Genomic DNA, 21,843 nt, shown 5'->3' on the forward strand with positions numbered 1-21,843 from the left:
AAGTGGCAGAAAGTTCTAAATCCTTTATCATTTGAAGGACTGACAAGTTTTACAGCTCTGAGGGGACGAATGCAGTCACTTATCATAGAGAAAGAGTATTTTTCTCAGGAAAAACTGTATTTTCACTCAGGAAAAAGAATATTGGGAATTTTTTTCCTTGTCCATGTGTACACCATGATGTAAAGCAGCAAATGGACAAGTTATGTGCATCCAACACACATGGGAGCAAGCTCTGGTGAGTTTCCTGCCCTCAACCATTCCCAGCCACGGAACACCACGTCGCCTGTGGAACTGCTACATGGACACTGACAAACAACACTGCTGCATCTGCTACACCCACTGCCGCGTTGGTTCTTCCTCTGCAATGTACTTATTTAATACCAATGATCATATCTTTTTCAGTGTCTTTAGCAGAAACAGGCACTGGGAATGGGGTATCATCATACAAATCTTGGGCCACTCTCTTTTATCTAGCACAGGGTTCGTCTGGGCTGCAAAGGAGGCATCAGAATCAGCTCTGCACCTGTTGGCTGCATGATCCTGCTGCAGATATTTCAGTTTCACAGACAGAGCTCTACGAGATCTTGCAGTCCCAGCCACACTTGCTGCCAGCACCAGAGAGGGTGCCAACAGATGTCAATGTAGCACCACCAACGCCGTCGCACAATAAGCAGCCCCTGCCACAGAGATCTGGTCCTCTCTGCCCTACTGCTTCTCTGCATGCCTTCGAGAACCCACAAGTTGCCATTGTGTCATTGACAGGGCCAGGGCGAGAGTGTGCACCCCATGACTACTGTCTTGACTGCTGTTCCAGGCCATTCACGAGATGAACATCAGGGTGCAGGTTTGGATTTGCCATTAGCCACATTATGAACTCCTGCATTGTCAGAAACACCTGTTTCTAGATCATCCCCCCCCCCCCCTCCAACCACATCTCCGTTGTTATCAGCAAAGCCAGTACACTACGATGATGAACACAGGAAGCAGCCACACAGCAAACGCGGCCACCAACCAATGACTGTCCTATGAACTCTCCTGTCAGCCAGCACAGGTAGCACTACTATGGCAGTGGATAAGACCCCATCACAACCTATCATCACCCCCATCTGTTGTGAATAAAGCCTGCCAGCACACCACCCCTCTCTATCAGTGACTGCTGTATAACTGACTCGGCTATTGACCAGGGCTCTGTGAACTGCACTTCAGATCTGACTCATTGAGTTAAGTAGACACTTTTCATATAGCTGATGTTGTGTCTCTCGTGTCTGTTTTCTGCCTTTAGAACCCAAGCATCACTACAGGATACAACAATTGTAAAAAAGCAAACTGTGGTACTAAAGTTTTTATTTTATATTCTCCATGAATGGGAAAATTTTTTAAGAGGCCTATGTCAGCACAGTCCTGTTTCAACAAAGCTAAGCTTCTTCCCCTCCCAAAACTCTCTGATTAGTTCCTGCGAACCCACACACATTGAATTCCATTTACTTATGATGTTACTATGTATTACCAGAGTAATTCCTGCTGCTGTTTTGTAAGACCTATTGCCAAGTCACAATATCAGATCAAACCACACTAGTCCTTGTGAAAAGTTTTATTAAATTAAACAGAATTAAAAATTAATTGTATAGCAAATTGGTGAACTGAGTTCACATTAGTGGCAAGTCTTTAAAAACATACAGACCTCTTCTGGTTGCGTCCCATCACTTTCATTGCCGCTCTCTCCATCATCTGCCTCATCTTCATTGTCATCATCTCCTTCATCCCCTTCTTTAACTTTGGATTCTCCAGCACCAGTATCATTCGATTCATCACAGCCACTCTGGTCTTGTTTTGGTGTTAGCTGCATGGCTGTCTGCCTCACTTTGCGACTGTGCAGCATGCGCAACCTGTATGGCATAATTTCTTTAGTACTGTAGTAGGTTTGTGATACAAAGTGGATAGCCTCATAAAGCAAACACAACAAAACTATAACATTGCTTTGTTCATATGACAAGACAGTGCCTTGGTCACACTAAGATTTTTTATACATAAAATGCAAATTTTAATTGTATAAACTTTTTCCCATCCAAACACAGCTGCGCTTATTTAAATGAAACATATTCACACACTAGAGCAAAAATACTAGTCATACAGTAACAACAATGAAGGGACTTAGTCATACACCCAAGAGTGCTGACAAATTTTGGCATCCTACTTACAATCTGCATCTAGTACATGTCTAGATATCATTTACTTATTTTTTACAAGTATTTAAAACAGATTTATCTAAGAGTAATCCCAATGTGCAGCTATTAGGATTGCCGTTCAATACGGTCAAGTATGTACTATGACTACTATGAGCACAACTACAGCTACAACTGATCAAATGGCAAGTGAATGACATATTTCACATACTCATTTCCACAGCATTCATGTGATGATCTGAGCCAAAGCTTAAATTGATAATTTCAATGCAGTTTATATGGGTATATACAAAATCCATAACTCAATCAAATTCATGAGAGAGGCAGCCAGACTGCTGAGGAGATACCAGATTGAGATTTTCCAGATGTGCGGATGTGCTACATTGATCTTCTTTGGAGTAGGAAAGCAAACAAGAGAAGAATTTTCTTTTCTTCTTTAATGAAGAAAGTGTGATGGACTTTCCATGTCTGTATATGGCATTTTTGTCCACAGCAAATATTTATAGACTGATGATAATTTTGAAAAAATCAGTGTTTCACAGATTAAATGAAGTTTACAATCATCATTAGTGTCTATACAAAAGAAAAATTGCTTCAGAAATGTCTTTTTATTGTTTGCATGCATTACTTGGCATAATTTGCCCACAAATAACATTTTTTTTTAAATAATCAGAATGGCAAACAAATTTTACATTTTTCAGACACACTTCTGGTTTTCCACACTATTTTTCCAAACACCTTAGGTTCCTTTTTTCTGAACAAACACTGTGGAATTACAGACTTAAAAATACCTGAGGGTGATCAGTAAGTGTTAACTAAACAAATTTAGTATAATCAGTGATATAGTATAAAACCAATCATCATTTTCTTAATAAAACTATCTGCTAGAACATAAATTGTGCACACAGATAACAACAGAAATTCTGCACACAGATATCTGAAATACAAATTTGTTAACATTCACTGAAACTACTTTAACAATTAATAATTCAAAATTTCTGCTCTTTATTTCATTACATCACATTTCTGACACTATGTACAAATGATTTATAGTGGAAATAAAAGTCCCAACACAATGAATCCTAAAGTATTTCAGTGCATTTCTGTTTATCCAACTTCCATAAATAGCTGTTAACATTTTGTACACATGAAATATATAGGATTATCAATCATATTACTGACAAAAACAATGCATCCACCACAATTTACAAAACTGATGCAGAAACACCTCAATAAGATGGTATCAAAGCTTACAAGTACCTTACCTATAAGAAAGAGTGATGTTGTACACTTGGATCATGTAAATACATTCTACATGTTTTGTGTTATAGCAAGAATTCGAGATATAAATATAACACGGCATTTACGTGAGTGTGGTAATGCATCCAACGTCTGCAAAAAGTCTGACGGAGGTATTAGGTCATTAATTTCTGCTACAGTTGGCAGACAGAGAGCTGTTGTAACTTATGTCTTCATTAAACTCCTAAGCATAAAGCTTGCCTACTGCAATGAATCAAACCATAAACTATGGCATACATAATATGCATGCCATAGTTTATGGTATATATATATTATATAAGGATAGATCACTACACACCAAAGAGCTATTATTGGCTAATACTGAAAACAGTTGTGTGTTCGCATGTGTGTGTGTGTGTGTGTGTGTGTGTGTGTGAGAGAGAGAGAGAGAGAGAGAGAGAGAGAGAGAGAGAGAGAGAGAGAGAACTCTGAAGCAGCACTTTTCTGAAACTAATCAATTTTTTTTTTATCAATAATCATTCTGAATTCTGCTATGCACGCACTTCCACAATACTCCTACAACACACCTATCAGCCACAATACAGAATGAATTGTAAAAGAGCTAATGAATTAAAAAGAAGAGGCAATCCCATAGTCCAGCAGGTAATGAGCTACCATTCTTCCATCTCTAACAACCTTTTCTTCCCTGTTGAATCACTTTCCAGTACTGGTACCTATGATACAACCCTAGAGTATCTCATTGTCAGAAAAGTCTGGGACAGTCATAAGCAGACTGAAGCATTTTATAACAATGTGTTCTACTGCTAATCCCTGTCTCCAACTGAAGCAAATAAATAAATAAACAAAAGATAATAAACCCAGTAATAACAAGAAAGTAATGGTAGAGAACAACAAAATTAAATAACTGTTATTCAAAAATAATACAAAAATGAATATTAACTTCATATCCATGCTGGACATGCCCTCATTACAACTTTGGGTTAGAATGGAGGTGGCTGCAGCAAGGATATACAGGTTAAAAACTAGAAACAACTGGATTCATTTAGAATATCCAGAATTTCACACCAATATAGTAAATGTGGTAAATGTGAGAGGAGGAATGGTCAGGGAAAGGCCAGCTGACCATACACTAAGTTCCAGCTACTTCAGTACATGTTTGAATGTAACAATTGGAAGAAGGGTGCAGTGTATGAATGAACTATGACACCTTACAGGAGATGCAGTCCAGTTTACTGATGGCTCGAAAACACATGAAGGTGCTGGGGCTAGAGTAAATGGGGTAAAGCCTAAACTAGAGGCAGCTGTCTCTCTAGGGATGTTGGTCACAGTATTCCAGGCAGAAATATCCACTAACAGAGTGTGCATGGAGGAGAATTTGTCCACGTGCTACAAGGATTGTAGAATCTACATTTACTCACACAATCAAGCAGCTCTAAAATCCCTATCAGCCCCAAAAATGAGATCAAAGATAGTTGCAGAACACCATGAAGCTCTTAGGAAACTAGGAGAAAGTGACAGGTTAAATCTGCTGAGAGTCCCCGGTCACTCAGAAATTAGTGCCAATGAACAAGGTCAGGAGAGGCATGATGACTTCATTTATTGGACTGGAACCTGTCTTAAACATCACTTAGGCAACGTTAGAATCACAACTAATTAGCTAGATCAGAAGGCACGATGTAGAGTGCTGGACTAGAGTCCACATTTAAAAAAAAAATTTTTTAAATAAAAAACATGGCAAAGTAGCGATGTCTAAGTCTTGTTTCAGGAAAGGGTCTGTAAGCCTGAACTTGAACAAGAAACATTAAGGCTCAAATGGCTCTGAGCACTATGGGACTTAACTTCTGAGGTCATCAGTCCCCTAGAACTTAGAACTACTTAAACCTAACTAACCTCAGGACATCACACACATCCCTGCCCGATCCAGGATTCGAACCTGCGACCGTGGGTACAGAGGAATAAGTCCCCGAGTGTAGACTAGCCTGCTTTACCAGAATGACAAGGAGATAAACTGCACAATAAACTCAACTTTAGTGTGGGCAATGGTGGCCTAAGACCTCTGTCATTTTTGTCTCCCTGCATCAATCTAAACAAATTAAATCAATCTCATATACATCAGAATACATGTCTCTTACTTCCCAGCCATCAAATTAGAAAGAGGGCAAAAAGACATACGAATTTAAAAATTTAGTTTAAGCTCTAGCTTTCATGTATTTATAAAATCATGACGACAGACAGACAGGTACAGGAAAAAGAAAAAATAAGAATTATGCATGCTGAAGGAAAGGAAATTTAGTCTGTATGTCAGTATGAGAAACAAAAGATGCAGGGAACATTGCTCAAAGATGATAAGCCTTGAGACTGACACTACAGTGTAAGTGGCATGGGTGTTGGGGAGTGAGCAAATCAAAAAATGTATTGTGCTTACGTAATGAATTTTTGCAACCTTCTTGCCTCATCATGCTCTGGCCCCAGTAATTGAAGAAATGTGCACCTTAAAACTATGGTACGAAGAATTCCACAAACAAGATTTATGCCCTTGATTGGCTCAATATAACTACTTACTTGCTTCACATATGAATACTACACACCCTTTCACAATACACAAAAAATGTGAGATTTTATTCAGGTGTATTCTAATAATGCAAAATATCTCAACAAGCTTCAATTACAGCTTTGGCTCATTGTAGCATGATATGGACACAACTGTGGATGAAGTAGACATCACTGTCTGTAACAAATGATGTAGATTCATCAAATTGTATACATAACTTTCTCAATGTTTGGTGAGTTGTTTCTGGTCATCCTGCCAAATTTTAATTGGGTCAATGGGTCAAAACAGGGAAGCCTTATTGGTTCACTAAGACATGTGATTACTCTTGAATTTTTATCTTTCTATCTGTCACAGTTTTAGGTGATCAGATATGAAATCTACCAGCTTAGGCTTGTAATGTTGCAGGTATCATTAACATGAAGAAGAGAATCTGGTTGTCCAGCAAGTCAATGAAGAAGTATCAAAGTACCATTATCTGAACCAGATAAAACATTTCTGAGTAATTAAATCTCCACTAGACCATCACAAAGCCAGCTCCAACTTTACCAATTCATTTCATACAGTCTTCCAAATATGCTTCCTGGTCCATATGAGGAACATCATGTTCAGTACAATTGATAAAATGTGATTCACCTGATGAGGCAACATGTACTAAACCTCCTAGCTCCACTGTTGACAATAATTAGCTCACTCCAATGGGGAAAATTTGTTCTTAGGAGTGAGCAGAGAGCTTTGAACATAATTCTGTTCCAAATGCCCATGCACCCAAAGTGTCATTCTGAAACAGGCCTGGCAAATCAGTGTTGTTGTTTGGCAGGACTACTTGTGTCATATCAAATTGATTTTTTTGTCATGAGCCAGTTCATTATAATCAAGTCCCAGTTACATTTCTGAGGTGAATTCCTTTATGATTAAGTTGTTTGTTGCTGGCACTAAATTTGTACACATTTAAATGAAATTACTCCTCTGAAATCTGCCACTTCCTTCACATCATGCCCTTCACTACAGCAGAATGAAATCGCTTGTTTTTGCCACTCTGTCACATTAGTTTTGTGCTGGATGAACAAGACAGACACTGTGGTTATGTCGCCTCTATGGACACAATAAGAATAAATTGAACAGCAGGTTAAGGTGTTACATAACATCACTTCTACGGTTTACAAAAGCTGTGCAACACAATCAACAAAAGATATTTTGGATCAAGCACAAAGTTAAATTTCCCTCCCAGTCTGACAATCACATATACACATTTCCATTCCATTTTGTTCTACATCATCTGTAGGTGGCAGAAGATGCTATTAAGTTAAGCATTTCATGTTATTTATTTTTTTATTTGTTAGAAATAACTAGTACATGATTTAAGCAATCAAATAATGCACCAGTTACGTATTTTTTCATGCTTAGCATGCAGCATTTCAAGAATTTATTCTCATTGTCAAGTGCAAATATTTACATAACTATCTTGTATGATGTTTGCATGTGTGTTGTTCTGCCTCTCTTATAAGGTACAATGCCTCCTCCATTGCACAGAAAACCACACAAACACAAATCATCACTCACACTGTTTGATTGTGAAAGCAAAATAGGTCCAAAGCTATCACATCAAAAATATGACTACAGTGCAAGAGAGGCAAAACAAAAAACATCACACAAAATACTTTTGTAAATATATGCACTTGACAATGAGAATAAATTCTTGAAAAGCATTGTCCTAAGCATGAAAAAATATGTAACTGGTGCAGTCTTTCATTAGTGAAATCATGAATGATACAGTTGCAGGCTTTCAAAAAACACCAATTATGATTAATGAAATTCAAATTACTTATGCATTATGAGCTTTATTTTACTGCAGAAGAGCCAGTACACAAATAAAAGTATTTTTCTACCATAAGCTTCCCATACTGTAAGTACCTATAATAAGTAATAAGAAGAGGAGGCTTCTACGTGGGTTCATGGACAGGGACCTGAGGGAGAGACTAGCAAAATGCTTTATATTGAGCATGGGATTATACAGAACTGAGATGTGGACACTAATGAAACAGGAAAAAATAAGAATAGAAGCATCTGAGATGTGTATCTGGAGGAGGATGTAGGGGATACAATTGATAGATAAAGTGAGAAATGAGGAGGTGCTGAGACGAGAGGGGGAAGAGAGAGTAATTTTAAAGGAAGTCAGAAAGAGGAAACATAATTGGCTTGGATAATTGATGAGAAGTGATTGTTTGCTGACGGATGCTATAGAGGGAATGAGGAATGGTAGGAGAAGACACTGAAGATATCAGATAGTGGATAATAAAAGGACAGGAAACAGTTATGAGAAAAAGAAGAAGTGCCTTGTGAAGATCTGCCCTAGGGCAGAACAGAGGATGATGGTGATGATGATGATGAGTACCTATAAGCAAGAAAAGGCGATGCCCATAAAGAGATTATCAGTTCATAATCTGTAGCTATGTAACTGGAAGATGAAAAGGTCTTTAACAGTTTTCCATAAACAAACAAATACAGCTGATTTAAAGAGTTACAGAGTGACAAAAGCATGATAGACAGCAATAAAAGATAAAATTTATTTCTGGCCTGTTCGTAGATGAGTTTTCATATGATCAAGTTCCACATCTAAGCAACATGTTAGCTCAGTATCTTATGAAAGAAATAAAACGTGCCACTCGTAGCTGCTAAGAGAAGAACAGGTAAGTCTGTTATGAAACTCATAACATTTGTTAAAGAAACAGATAGCACACAGAAGGACAGAAAAACAAACAGTATGAATATTAGTTGCATACAAAGCAACTGAGAGTCAAATGAAGTTATCAGATAAATAAAAAAAGTAAAGATATCATTTTAAAAATACTGGTGAAAGCAAATTCAGTAATTAACCTTGTATAAACTGTTCATTCATATCAAAACAATCATGATAAATCATTATTGTTGGACAGATGCAGCAGAAAGACAAAAAGGGACACAGAGACTCACTCACTTTCTGAGCTTAGTATCCATTAGCCATCGATCCTTCCTTAGCTGTCCAACTGTTTCAATAGAGTTGTCAATCTGTCGGAGAACAGCTTTGTTCTGCAACAGTTCATTGCATAAAAAAGACAATATGCTTGCTTTTTGTGTTGGGTTCAAAGCAAGGAAAGGCTTTTCATGCAGCCATTCAGACATGCGCCATGTATTGTTTTCATGCAAATGTTCGAAGAAGGCAGCATTTTTGCCACACTGGGGGATGGGTTCACCATACATATTGTGGTGATCAGACTTCTTTTCTCGATCTCTTTCAAAATGTAACCCTGTAAACAGGAAAAATCAACAGGATATTTTTCTGTCTATCTCATATAGTAAGATTAATAAATAATCAAAAAATAAAACACAAGCTCATATTCTATGAGGATAATTCAGTTATGAGATAACTCTGAGAATACAAGGCCTTCTTGACATAATCAGTCGCTAGCACACAAGGGAAGTAAATACCTTACAATAATGTAGTTTAAAAATATAATTATATACATGAAGTGGAAATGAAATGAACCAGACAGAAAGGCAATTAATCTCATAGAAATTCCACATATAAAGGGCACTCAAAACTAAGGTGTTGAATACTTTGAGAGGTGGTAGTACTCATGGAACAAGAAAAAAATGTCCAATAAACATGAGTCCGGAAATGCATACTTTCTGCAATAAACATTTGCTTACAGGTGTTCAACATGACATCCATTCATGACATTGCACCCCTCTGCCCTCCAGCATAAGAAATGATAGACCCTTTGAAGTATACCTGATGTTGCAACTGCTGGCACACACTGAAGATGCAGCAGTCCTGAAATGTCTGCGTAGTTGTTCATGCACATTGTGACGAACTTGTGCTGGTGTGCCATCATGCATGAACCACATTTGTATCCATTGCTGCAATGGCACAGTCTCCAGAAAGGTACGCAATATATTAATGAAAAAGTTGAGATAATGTGCCCCTGTTAACCTTTGTGGTAGAACATGTGGCCCTATTAACCTATCGCCAAATACACCTGTCCATACATTGATTGACAAATGGTGTTGATGCTTTCTTTACTGAACTGCTTGGGGATTTACATCTGCCCATACATGCTGATTATGGAAATTCATAACTCCATCTCTTGGGAACAGTGATCTGCAGCACACTTCTGTAACAGCCATTGACAGAAACACCGTCTGCCATGATCCTGTGGCCGGAGGGCCTGAATGTTCTGTAAATGATATGGGTATAGCAATTGTTCACAAAGTATCCCCCAGATAAGAATGTGAGATACGCTTTCTGCTGCTGCTGCTGCTGCTGCTAAGTGCCGCACGTTGGTCCCAGGGGTTTCTTCCACCACATGTAGCACACACTCCTCCATGTCAGGTGTGTGGACTGTGCAGGGTCTTCCACTGTCAGTCTCCCAACGTACAGGGGTGTCTGTGTCTCTCAGATGCTGGAAAAATCTGCCAAACAGCTTATCAGAGGGGACCCTGCATTTTTCAGCATAGAGGGCACGGGCTCACAGCCTGCATCCATTTGCTAAACTATAGCACAATATCATATCCACCATTTCACTTGTTGGGTAGTAGGCTTTCATTGCTAACAAGTGGTGGAAGAGAGAAACTGTAAACCTACTGCACCATTTGTGTGTACAAACAGCACAATAACATAAACACATAAGTGAATCCATGTTTAGAAGAAGGTAAACACCATGATACATACCCAGAGTTCATAGAACTGTACAATAAGGCATACAAACACAACAAAAACTAACGTGGCCTACAACATGACTTGAACCACACAACAGACTGCAGACCACCTAATACAGCCCTTCCTATAATCATATGTTTATCTCGGAAAGTATGTGTTTTCCAGACCCATGTTCATTGGACTTATTTTTCTTGTTTCAATGAGTACTATCATCTCTTAAAGCATTCAATATTTTTTTGAAGACCCTGTATCACAAATATTTATAAATTTTGTTGTTTCATTAACTAAAATCAGACATTCTGGAAAAGTGAAACTTTTGAAACCGAATGAAACAAAACAGGATTTCTAGGTTTCCTTTTCCAGAAAACATAAGTTAAAATCACTAATAATATAAAGGATTTTGTAGAGTAATGATTTTGAGTGGAAACCAAATCTTGAATAATATAGTTGAACTGAAACCAGAAGCAGTAGTGACTTCACACACAGATTTGAAAGACAAGCATAATGTCTACTTAAAAAGGTAAGAGTTGGTTTCCTTATTGAATTTAATCCAGCCACTACTAAATTTTTACATAACATGAACCACATCCCATATCTCTCATAGAGAGAAGTCTATAGGATGCGGAAAGGAGTCAAGGATTTACATTTCATTTATATACAACATATGACTCTACTTTATGAACTATTACTTTGCTAAAGTTAGTTATACGATAACATAACACACATTACTTTTAGAAGTCCCTACAAGATATCTTATACAGAGTAAGAGGAGCTACACAAAAGAAAGTTCTTTAATTGAGTCTTAAACTTCAGTAGGTCTATAATACTAACAGCATATTTGAAATCAAGCAAGATCGTAAGAGATGGAAAAGAGCCACCGTGGTACAACAACCGAGTTAGAAAACTGTTGCAGAAGCAAAGGGAATTTCACAGCAAACATAAACATAGCCAAAGCCTTGCAGACAAACAAAAATTACGCGAAGCGAAATGTAGTGTGAGGAGGGCTATACGAGAGGCGTTCAATGAATTCGAAAGTAAAGTCCTTGTCAGAAAATCCTCAGAAATTTTGGTCTTAAGTCAAAGTGGTAGATGGATCAAAACAAATTGTCCAGACACTCTGTGACCAAAATGGTACTGAAACAGAGGATGACAGACTAAAGGCCGAAATACTAAATGTCTTCCCAAAGCTGTTTCACAGAGGAAGACTGCACTGTAGTTCCTTCTCTAGATTGTCGCACAGATGACAAAATGGTAAATATCAAAATAGATTACAGAGGGATGTAAAAACAATTAAAATCACTCAAAAGAGGAAAGGCCACTGGACCTGATGGGATACCAGTTCGATTTTACACAGAGTACGCGAAGGAACTTGCCCCCATTCTTGTAGCGGTGTACCATAGGTCCCTAGAAGAGCGTAGCATTCTGAAGGATTGGAAAAGGGCACAGGTCATCCCCATTTTCAAGAAGGGACGTCGAACAGATGTGCAGAACTATAGACCTGTATCTCTAACGTCGATCAGTTGTAGAATTTTGGAACACGTATTATGTTCGAGTATAATGACTTTTCTGAAGACTAGAAATCTACTCTGTAGGAATCAGCATGGGTCTCAAAAAAGACGATCGTGTGAAACCCAGCTTGTGCTATTCGTCCATGAGACTCAGGGGGCCATAGGCACGGGTTCCCAGGTAGATGCCGTGTTTCTTGACTTCCGCAAGGTGTTCGATACAGTTTCCCAGTTCCCCACAGTCGTTTAATGAACAAAGTAAGAGCATATGGACTATCAGACCAACTGTGTGATTGGATTGAAGAGTTCCTAGACAACAGAATGCAGCATGTCATTCTCAATGGAGAGAAGTCTTCCGAAGTGAGAGTAATTTCAGATGTGCGGCAGGGGAGTGTCGTAGTACCGTTGCTATTCACAATATACATAAATGACCTTGTGGATAACATTGGAAATTCACTGAGGCTTTTTGTGGATGATACTGTAGTATATTGAGAGGTTGTAACAATGGAAAATTGTACTGAAATGCTGGAGGATCTGCAACGAATTGACGCATGGTGCAGGGAATGGCAATTGAATCTCAATGTAGACAAGTGTAATGTGCTGTGAATACATAGAAAGAAAGATCCTTTATCATTTAGCTACAATATAGCAGGTCAGCAAATGGAAGCAGTTAATTCCATAAATTATCTGGGAGTAGGCATTAGGAGTGATTTAAAATGGAATGATCATATAAAGTTGATCGTCAGTAAGGCAGATGCCAGACTGAGATTCATTGGAAGAATCCTAAGGAAATGCAATTCAAAAACAAAGGAAGTAGGTTACAGGACACTTGTTCATCCACTGCTTGAATATTGCTCTCCAGTGTGGGATCTGTACCAGATAGGGTTGATAGAAGAGATAGACAAGATCCAACGGAGAGCAGCGCGCTTCATTACAGGATAATTTATTAATTGCGAAAGTATTACAGAGACAATAGATAAACTCCAGTGGAAGACTCTACAGGAGAGACGCACAGTAGCTCGGTATGGGCTTTTGTTGAAGTTTCGAGAACATACCTCCACCGAGGAGTCAAGCAGTATATAGCTCCCTCCTACGTATATCTCGCGAAGAGACCATGAGAATAAAATCAGAGAGATTAGAGCCCACACAGAGGCATACCGACAATCTTTCTTTCCACAAAAAACACGAGACTGGAATAGAAGGGACAACCAATAGAGGTACTCAAAGTACCCTCTGCGACACACCATCAGGTGGTTTGCAGAGTATGGATGTAGATGTAAACATAGAAATGTTATGGCAGGTTGCTCAAAATATGTACCCTTGTATCTAATTTCTTCCTCTGCTAATGTTAAACTATAGAAGTCTTTATAAAGTTTGCGTTTTTGTTCCAGTATCATAATCATGCCTTCCACTATTTTTGAGAAAAGAGGAAAAATTGTTTACTACAAAGAACATTAATGAGTATTGTGAAACAAATGTGAATTAATACGTTTCCTGAAGATGTTCTACAATTAACATCAGATATAATTCTTAGTAGAGGAATCTGTGTTTTGATAGTATCATCATCGAAAGCCAAATTTCTCCTACCACCCCAAAAAAAAAAAATTACTTCATAGCTCTTCAGTGAACAGATATATGCAAAATGAACCAGTTTCTGCGTATTCAAATCATATATAGCTATAACCATTAGTATTCCAAAAGTAGTTGATCTTATCAGCTTATTTAATTCTAATATGTGGGTTTTACAATTCAGAGTGTCTATCTTAATAGCTGAATGGTCAGCGTGATGGACTGCCGTCCTAAGGGGTCTGGGTTCTATTCCCAGCTGGGACGGGGATTTTCTCCACTCAGGGACTGGGTGTTGTGTTGCCTTCATCATTATTTCATCCCCATCCGGCATGCAGGTCACCCAATGTGGCGTTGAATATAATAAAACCTGCACCAAGGCGGCCGGACCTGCTCCGAGCCTCCTCGCCAATGACGCCAAATGCTCATTTCCATTTCCATAATTCAGAGTCTGAGCTGTATGTACTGCTAAAAACTGAGCACTAACTACTTCTTGTGTTTTATACTGTTTGCATAGACGATGGTCTGGTCTACAGTTTCTGGAATTCTACGAGAAGGACCGAACTGTTACTGAGTTTTCCAAATTTTAATGATAGCTCTTTTCCTTATGTTTACAAACATTTTGCTAGTTACCCTTTCAGTAAGAGAACTGGAAGATTTTTAATTCTTATTCTTGAAACAACGACAAAAATGAAATAGTTGCATCATTTTAAAATCTAAGCACAAGATCATCTATGTGCATCAGAAAACAGGACCCAAAATGGAACACTGTGGTATATCAATTCTTCTGTATCAAATTCACGAAGCTATTGTTATGAGATGTATATGGAACTGATAAACATAATTTTTCCATCATGTAGATAAGGTAAAAGCTATGAACCTGCTGTGTCTAATATTCCATAATATATCAAAGTCTGCAGTATCATATCATGGTCAACACAATCTAAAATGTTAGATTCGTAAAATATTCCTTAATGGTAATAATTTGTGTGTATCTATCAAGTACATTCAAATACGTCACTACTGAGAATATTCTTTTGCACTAAATGTTAGCTAATTGTATTGTGCATGATCAAGGAAAAATAAGTAAATAAAATACAGACAATGATAAGATGGGTTGGTAATTCTTAACTACTGTTATTTTGTGAAGTGGCTTGACAGTGGTATATTTATGTCTGTCTTGGAGAGATTTTTTTTAGACAGACTGATTCTTGAGGAAGTTTTAGTAGTATTTAATCTGTAATTATAGTAATGATGCATGTGTAATATAAGTATTGTTGTCTGTTCCATATTTAATTAGCATTTGGAGTGACATCTCACGGCAATAATGAGAGCTATGATATGCTCAGCTACAGACGAGCAGTATCTGGTGGGAAAAGCAGTAAAGTAAACAGCTGCCACTACATTAGGGAGTGGCAAAACCTGATCAGAAACTATAGATATTATAAATAAGTTCTACTAAAAACTGCATGGACTTTGATATAGTTTTCATTAACAGACAGACTGATTCACAAGGAAGGTTTATGTGCATAATTTATTCCATTTACACCAAACAAGTTGTCCAGCAGTAGACTGTACCACCTTGCGACACATTTTCATTGTTGAGAGCTGTTTGCAGTCTTTGTCTCCTAGGCATAATGCCCTGTGGGTGACGAAGCTGCACAGGAAGGCCATAGTGGCCAGGGAGATAGTTACTAATGAGTGTCTGAACAGGAAGGTTGCCTGGTGGAATAGTAAATTGACTGCTGCAAGTGGCTAGTGAGTGATGGCTCCAAGGGCGATTGACCTATTTGGAAAGAAGTGGCACAGTGGATTACTGATTGTGATGGTACCTGCAGCAAACAGTTTTTCTCCATCTGCCCTGGAACACAGTGTAGTGGACTGTGCTGTGAATTTACAAAACAAAACTTCTTAACAAAACTTTGGTGCACCTGTTTGTGAGTATTTGGATTCCTAGGAGGGAATATGTTGAGAATTGATGCACTCCACTTGGCCACATATGGAATGCAAGTGGCACGTTCTGGCTGTTCTCTGTCTATGGCTTCCTAACTGTAGACTGCACTTTGGGCAAGGTCTTTTTCATAGGTCTCAGACTTGGATCTGTCAGGATGACCCTGGGGATTGTTTTCAGACTGATGGTGCTGGCTTCAAAAGTGGCCTAGAACAGTGCTTGCATGCTGTGCCACTCCAGATTGAGTACAGTCATTATGGTTATGCACTGGGGTCAGTGGTATGATGGGACTTGTTGTCACTGTAGCTGTAGTGTGTGAATGGCACATTGTCTGTTTGTAAGGAATTGCATTTTGGGCTAGAGTTAACCCTCGTGTCTTCAGTGTTAAACTTTCATAAAATTCTGGATCACAGGGGTGGGCAGGAATAATTACCTCCTATAAGCATTTATTTTAAGCAAGAATTTTGTTGTTGTTAATTAGTTGCATGTTATTTGTGGTTGTCTCAGGATTTTGGAAGTTTAGGTGATTCTGCACAGGTTAGTCATTTTACGAAGTGTTATTTTAAGCTCATTCACTAGCATGGCTATTCAAGTTTAACCTCCGATATGGGAGTGTGTAATTAAAATATTTTGTACCTTACATGTGTGGGTAGAAAGAATTTAGCTGCCCCATGCATGAGAGCATGGTAGGGATTCATGGAGAGGTAGTGTAACCTTATATCTTGACTAAATTCTAATGTGATGTGACCTATCTTCGAATGTGCAGAGTGTCCCTTGTGTATAGCAGTTAAATGGATGATCAGCAAGTACCATATGCAATTGGCTACCTGTAAGGTACAAAGCAATGCTTATTTCCAAGTACTGAAGGCAGCTATTCATTGTTTTCAGTGTAAACTATCAAGTCAGCCAACATATTTGGAATATAAGTAGTCATTATGGCTTGAAGCTATTTAATTTTTATTATCATAATTTGTAATACTTAGTTAATAAATGTTAACTAGTGATTCTCTGCTTCATTTACCCATGTATCTCTCACACTACCAGCCAGTGTAAAAAAAAGCTGGTAGCAGAGCAAAAAGACCGTAGCTGTTGTGCAGAATGACATATAAAAACACAAGGTATTCTTCCTGTTAACAGTGTTCAGAAAGACTAGTGGTGTTGTGTGAGATAGGGCTTACTAGTGGGAAGAAAACTGATATACAAACTTTGCAGGAGGGGTATTGAACAACAAGGAAATACTGATGAATTGCTACAACAATTACATCAGAATATAGGTGAACCTATTGCTACTAAGTTACATAGAGACAAAAGGTAAGTTTGGCTGTCACTACAGTTCACATTACCTCTAATGAAATGCATAAGAGTAGAGAGCTATTTCTTCATTTTAGCCTCACTAATAGTCAGGTTAGGAGGTTCCAAGCTTGCTTAGATCTTTGTATGGGAATGTCGGGAAGACTTGGTAGGCTTGGCTGTTGGTGACATTAGTAGATTACAATTATAAATATCGGAATTTAGTCAGTTGGCAAGTGGGGTTGCCACCTCAAACGTGAAAATGAATTATAGTAGCAGACTGGAGGCATTGCAGACTGTGCTTTTCACTTGTGAAAATATGTTTGCCTAATTATCAAACCCCTTACAAGTGTATTTGTAAGGATCCCTACGAACATGTCATGTTTTTGGAAGATTGTAGAGGTATTTTCATGCACAGGTATTTAATTGGGATAAAATGGGAGACCCTAATACTCTGTCATTGGCTGTAACTGGCAAACAATATATGACTATAATGCCCAACCATATACATCCTGTTTTTTAAAGATACATGTCTGCAACTCAACTGCTCATTAGTGTGTGGCACTCATTCAATTACAACAAAGTTGGCTGAAAGAGTCTTTGCCGCCACACTCAGCAACTGATAGTATGTAAGACAGCAGACGTGATGTTGCTGCCTAATAAAGAGGCAAGGACTCCTAAACAGAGGACACACATAACCAAAGAACTCTTTCAGTTCAGGAAAGCAAAAGTAATGAATTTTAGGGGTGCATTGGTATCAAATGATAAATCTCAACACAGAAGCATACTATACAGAATTCTCAGTCTCCAAATATTACATTATATTTATCCTACTGAAACTATTAAAATTTTAAAAAAAGTGGCATGTATTACAGAAGTTCTTCCTTCCTTTACGGTGTCCTATATCCAGCCTGTGCCAAGTAGGGATTGGTACAGTCTGTCTCCTATGTCCACTGAGCACCAATTATACCCTATACAGGATTTTATTATGATGGGATCACCACTTGCCCCTCTCAAAGGCTTGTAATGTTACTGTTGGAATCCCCTTCCCCTCATCAACCCATCTCCTCAATGAGAAACCTGTCTAGTGTCTGTGTCTAGTGTCCATCACATGGTCAAATGTGACATTGTTTTCCAAAGTGTTTGCACATCACGTATCTAAGGCGGGACTTGGGGACTAGTCCAGTATTTACCTAAGTGGATGTAGAAAACTGTCTAAAAACCATATCCAGGCTGGCCGGCACACCAGTTCCCATCATTAACTCATGAAGCAGGTTCAATATGGGGTCACTGTGCCTCCCCGTGTCCCAGAAGCAAGCACTTTAAAGCAATCTGCTATCTTGAGGCTTGTATTACAGAAATATTCTACAATTTTGCTAATGGAGGGAATATAGCCTTGTATCAGACTTAACTACTTTTTTCCAAATAGCAGTACAGCATCAAATAATGTACAATAAATTTCTGTATAATTCACAACAATGTCTCATTAATTAAGGTAGATATCTTTTTTAATTAAAGATGAAGTTCAGTACATCAAGTTAGAGTCCAAATTTTCTTCATTTATATCCTTTGATCCTGCAATGAAAAATCTGTAAAGTGAATTATTGTAAGTCAAGGCTCCATAACAAATAATTTTTAATGTTCGAAATCCACCATGTGGGACAAATGAAAGAGGGTATTTTACTGAAAAATTGGGAAAATTAGGTTTTTGTGACTCTCTGTGGATATCTATGTTTTTTACGCAGCATAAACTAGAATTAGTAAATTCTGCAAAATTAGTTACACAACTTACTTACAGATACAATCACAATAAAAGAATATTTTTCTTCTCTAACACACACCTGTGAGTGCCTTAACCTCACCAGTAGCATTTGCATAGAGATATATTCTCAGAATTTCAGATAAGTTTGCATGTGTAATATCAGCTTGCTTTAATGATTGTCCCAGTATAGTGGTATGGCGAGCAGGATTTGGAATGCCAGGGTCTTCAATTGCACAGACCAATAAATGTGTCATCACTGAAAGTAATTCTTCTTCTGCCTCTTCATCATTCAAGAGAGCCATCTGCAAACTGTTTAGACTAGGCAAGCTGTCCATATCTGCAATTATATTTAAAAAAAGAAAATGTAGTAACACAAGAATTGCAAATATAAACCAACACATTTTTGTAAAACCAATTATCTTACCAAATCCAAGAGTCTCCCCAAAGTTATGCAGGAACTCAAACACCATGAGGGTATCAGCAAATGCCTGACCAGACAGCTTCAATCCAGGAATTCGATTCAGTGTAGGCAATGGCTTATGATCTGAAAATCAAATCCCATAAAATTATGTTGCAAAATATCTTAATTATAGGGTTTATTGGTACCAATGTTTTGCACCAAATGTGCTAAATGTGCCCATGTTGTAATGTAATAACAGATACAAAGTAAGTTGTAAATTCTCATTATCTGATATCTACAACAAGCAGTCCCTAATGTACTACATACTGAGTATCTATACAGATATGTGGTTTCCTTCAAGACCTAATGTCTCTATGAGACCGATGACCTCGCAGTTTGGTCTCTTCCCCCAAAACAACCCAACCCCTAATGTCTCTCAGTATGTTATAATGGAGGGCAAAATTTCATCAGAAGTACTAGGTGTGCTTAAAGTAAGCATAATAAGACTGGTAATGTTGTCAACATACACAATTATTTATCAGACCAGCGCTAGTACTGCTTGTTTATTTGGAGTCCTTATCAAGTAGGCCTAAAATGAAGTCAGTGACATAGTGAGAATCATAACAGTCAGTACAATCCAAATGAATGTGTAACAAAGATACTCTGGGAATTTACATAGGAATCTGTGGAAAGAAGGTGAAGTTCAGTTAGGTAAATACTCTTCCACTATCCACCATCAAAAATTAAATGTTAGTATGGATGTCTAATGGACCAAACTAAGAGCCCAATGACCCCAAAATGAAACTTTAAATTAATGAAGAAAATCATAAACTCCTGAAAGTCCAGTCTCCAAAGGGAGAACTGCAACATTTTTCTAAAAAAAGAAGAAGGTAAACACTGATTTATAAATTATTTTTGTTTTGTGGACACATACAAAATACATGGGTGGTGAATTTCAATAACATATGTATGCTCTCTTCGAATCCATTGCACAACATTTAAAGAGTCTCATCATATCATGAGTGTTTTGCAATGCACTTAAAACATTTCTTTTTATGTGTCTATAAATTTAAGGCCCAAAACTAAAATAATTTATGTAAACCTATGTAAGAAATGGTGTATTTTTGTATTAATTCCATGTATTGTCTATAAATTGCAATTCATTCTTAAATGTGACAGCAACTGTATTTTTCAAATGGCAAATAATGCATCAGACACAGCACAAGTGGCATCACCAATAAAATTTCATGCGATCAGCCATGCCAGAAAGGAGTGCAGCAAAGTCTCTTGAACATTTTTTATATGAGCAGCATCTGGTCGCTCTCTCTAGATATCTTTCCCTCTTAATTATCACTCTCTTGAATGATTTTGTACTTGAAAGACATTTTCAAGGTGTGTAAAGTACTTATTTGTGTAAAAGTATCATCAATATATGAATAATTGTTATTGTTTACCAATGTTTCATTTCAACAGCATTAACCTTGCCTGACAACTTTTCTATGTTCCAGCTAGGAGAACTGCAAGACTGCCGACATATCATTTGCTGGCCATTTGGCCATTGCAGGACATCATTGATGTTCGAATTTGTAGCAGGTATTCATGTGTCCCTGAGATCTGTTAAGCCGATCTGTAAATGGAGTTTCCAGACAGCAATTCTGTGCATAACGCGTAATATCAATGATCAACATACGGCCAATAAACAATGTGCGTGGTCAGTCCACTCCACGGTATCAAAGCAGGTTAGAAAAAATCTTTAATTATTAATTTTCTCTCTCTTAGTGGTAAATTTATCTGTGTTGTGTGATAATTTAAAATAATCATTTTCTTTACTTGGCTGCTTCTTTTAATCAATTGCACTCCAGTTAATTTCTTTTTATCACAATTTATTTTTCAATTCCCTCTAAAAAGCACAACACAGAATAGAGAAAACTTCCTTTTTTGAAAATAATAATTCACACTGAATACTCAAGTCATACATTCCGTACAGTTCTGTAATCCAAATCATATGTGTATTGTTATCTGTGGTTAAGTTCCCTTTCAATAACATATTTCCCTTTCGGGAAAGGGATTTTTGCTCCAGGGCTTTTGGCTGTAGTGTGACTGCAATAAGTATACTCATTGCATTGGATTTTTCAGTACCTTGAGCATTTGATCAATAATCTCCATGCTGGTACGCTTTGAGGAAAAGAATTACAGTAGTTTGAAGGTGATGCAACAGGAATTAAAAATAAATATATACATTATTGTTTATCAAACATATCACAGGAACAAAATGGAATAAGAAGTAAGTACTACTATAAGCTGAATATCATATGTCACCAAACAGAAAGTACTGTTCATATCTGCAAACTCAGACAGAGACTTTCTTCTCCTGACTAACAAATCAACTCTGCACTTCTGCTTGCTTTATAAATAAATGTCTGGATACTCATGATCTAGATATTAGCCACTACAAGATGTAGCCTTGTTTTTTCCTTAACTAGATAGGGCAGATGTTTTGAAATACATCACATAAAATCATTCTGAAATTCAGACATCCAAGACATGAATTTAATTTTTTTCATCTCATTGCTGGACAGTTTTCAACTCCCAGCCTGTTATTCTGAAGTGCCCATTACTCCGTTAGATACCCTTCATCATTAACACAACAGTCTTTCTGTAACAATAAGGTGGTGTATG

At 37.7% G+C, this 21,843-nt stretch overlaps 1 protein-coding gene across 1 annotated transcript in view; it reads right to left on the reverse strand.

Annotated features, from left to right (window-relative positions):
* The window catches only part of LOC126469996 (bromodomain adjacent to zinc finger domain protein 2B-like), a 296,201-nt gene that overhangs the window by 107,124 nt on the left and 167,234 nt on the right, over positions 1–21,843 (reverse strand). Inside the window, exons 19-22 of the mRNA XM_050097452.1 lie at positions 19,189–19,308; positions 18,844–19,101; positions 8,969–9,278; positions 1,682–1,886 (exon numbers count right to left, since the gene is read on the reverse strand). Of these exons, the coding sequence (XP_049953409.1) occupies positions 1,682–1,886; positions 8,969–9,278; positions 18,844–19,101; positions 19,189–19,308 (893 nt within the window). The remainder of the gene's footprint in view (positions 1–1,681; positions 1,887–8,968; positions 9,279–18,843; positions 19,102–19,188; positions 19,309–21,843) is intronic.

This window comes from Schistocerca serialis, chromosome 3 (genome assembly GCF_023864345.2).
Source record: "Schistocerca serialis cubense isolate TAMUIC-IGC-003099 chromosome 3, iqSchSeri2.2, whole genome shotgun sequence".
Classification (NCBI taxonomy): Eukaryota; Metazoa; Arthropoda; class Insecta; order Orthoptera; family Acrididae; genus Schistocerca; species Schistocerca serialis.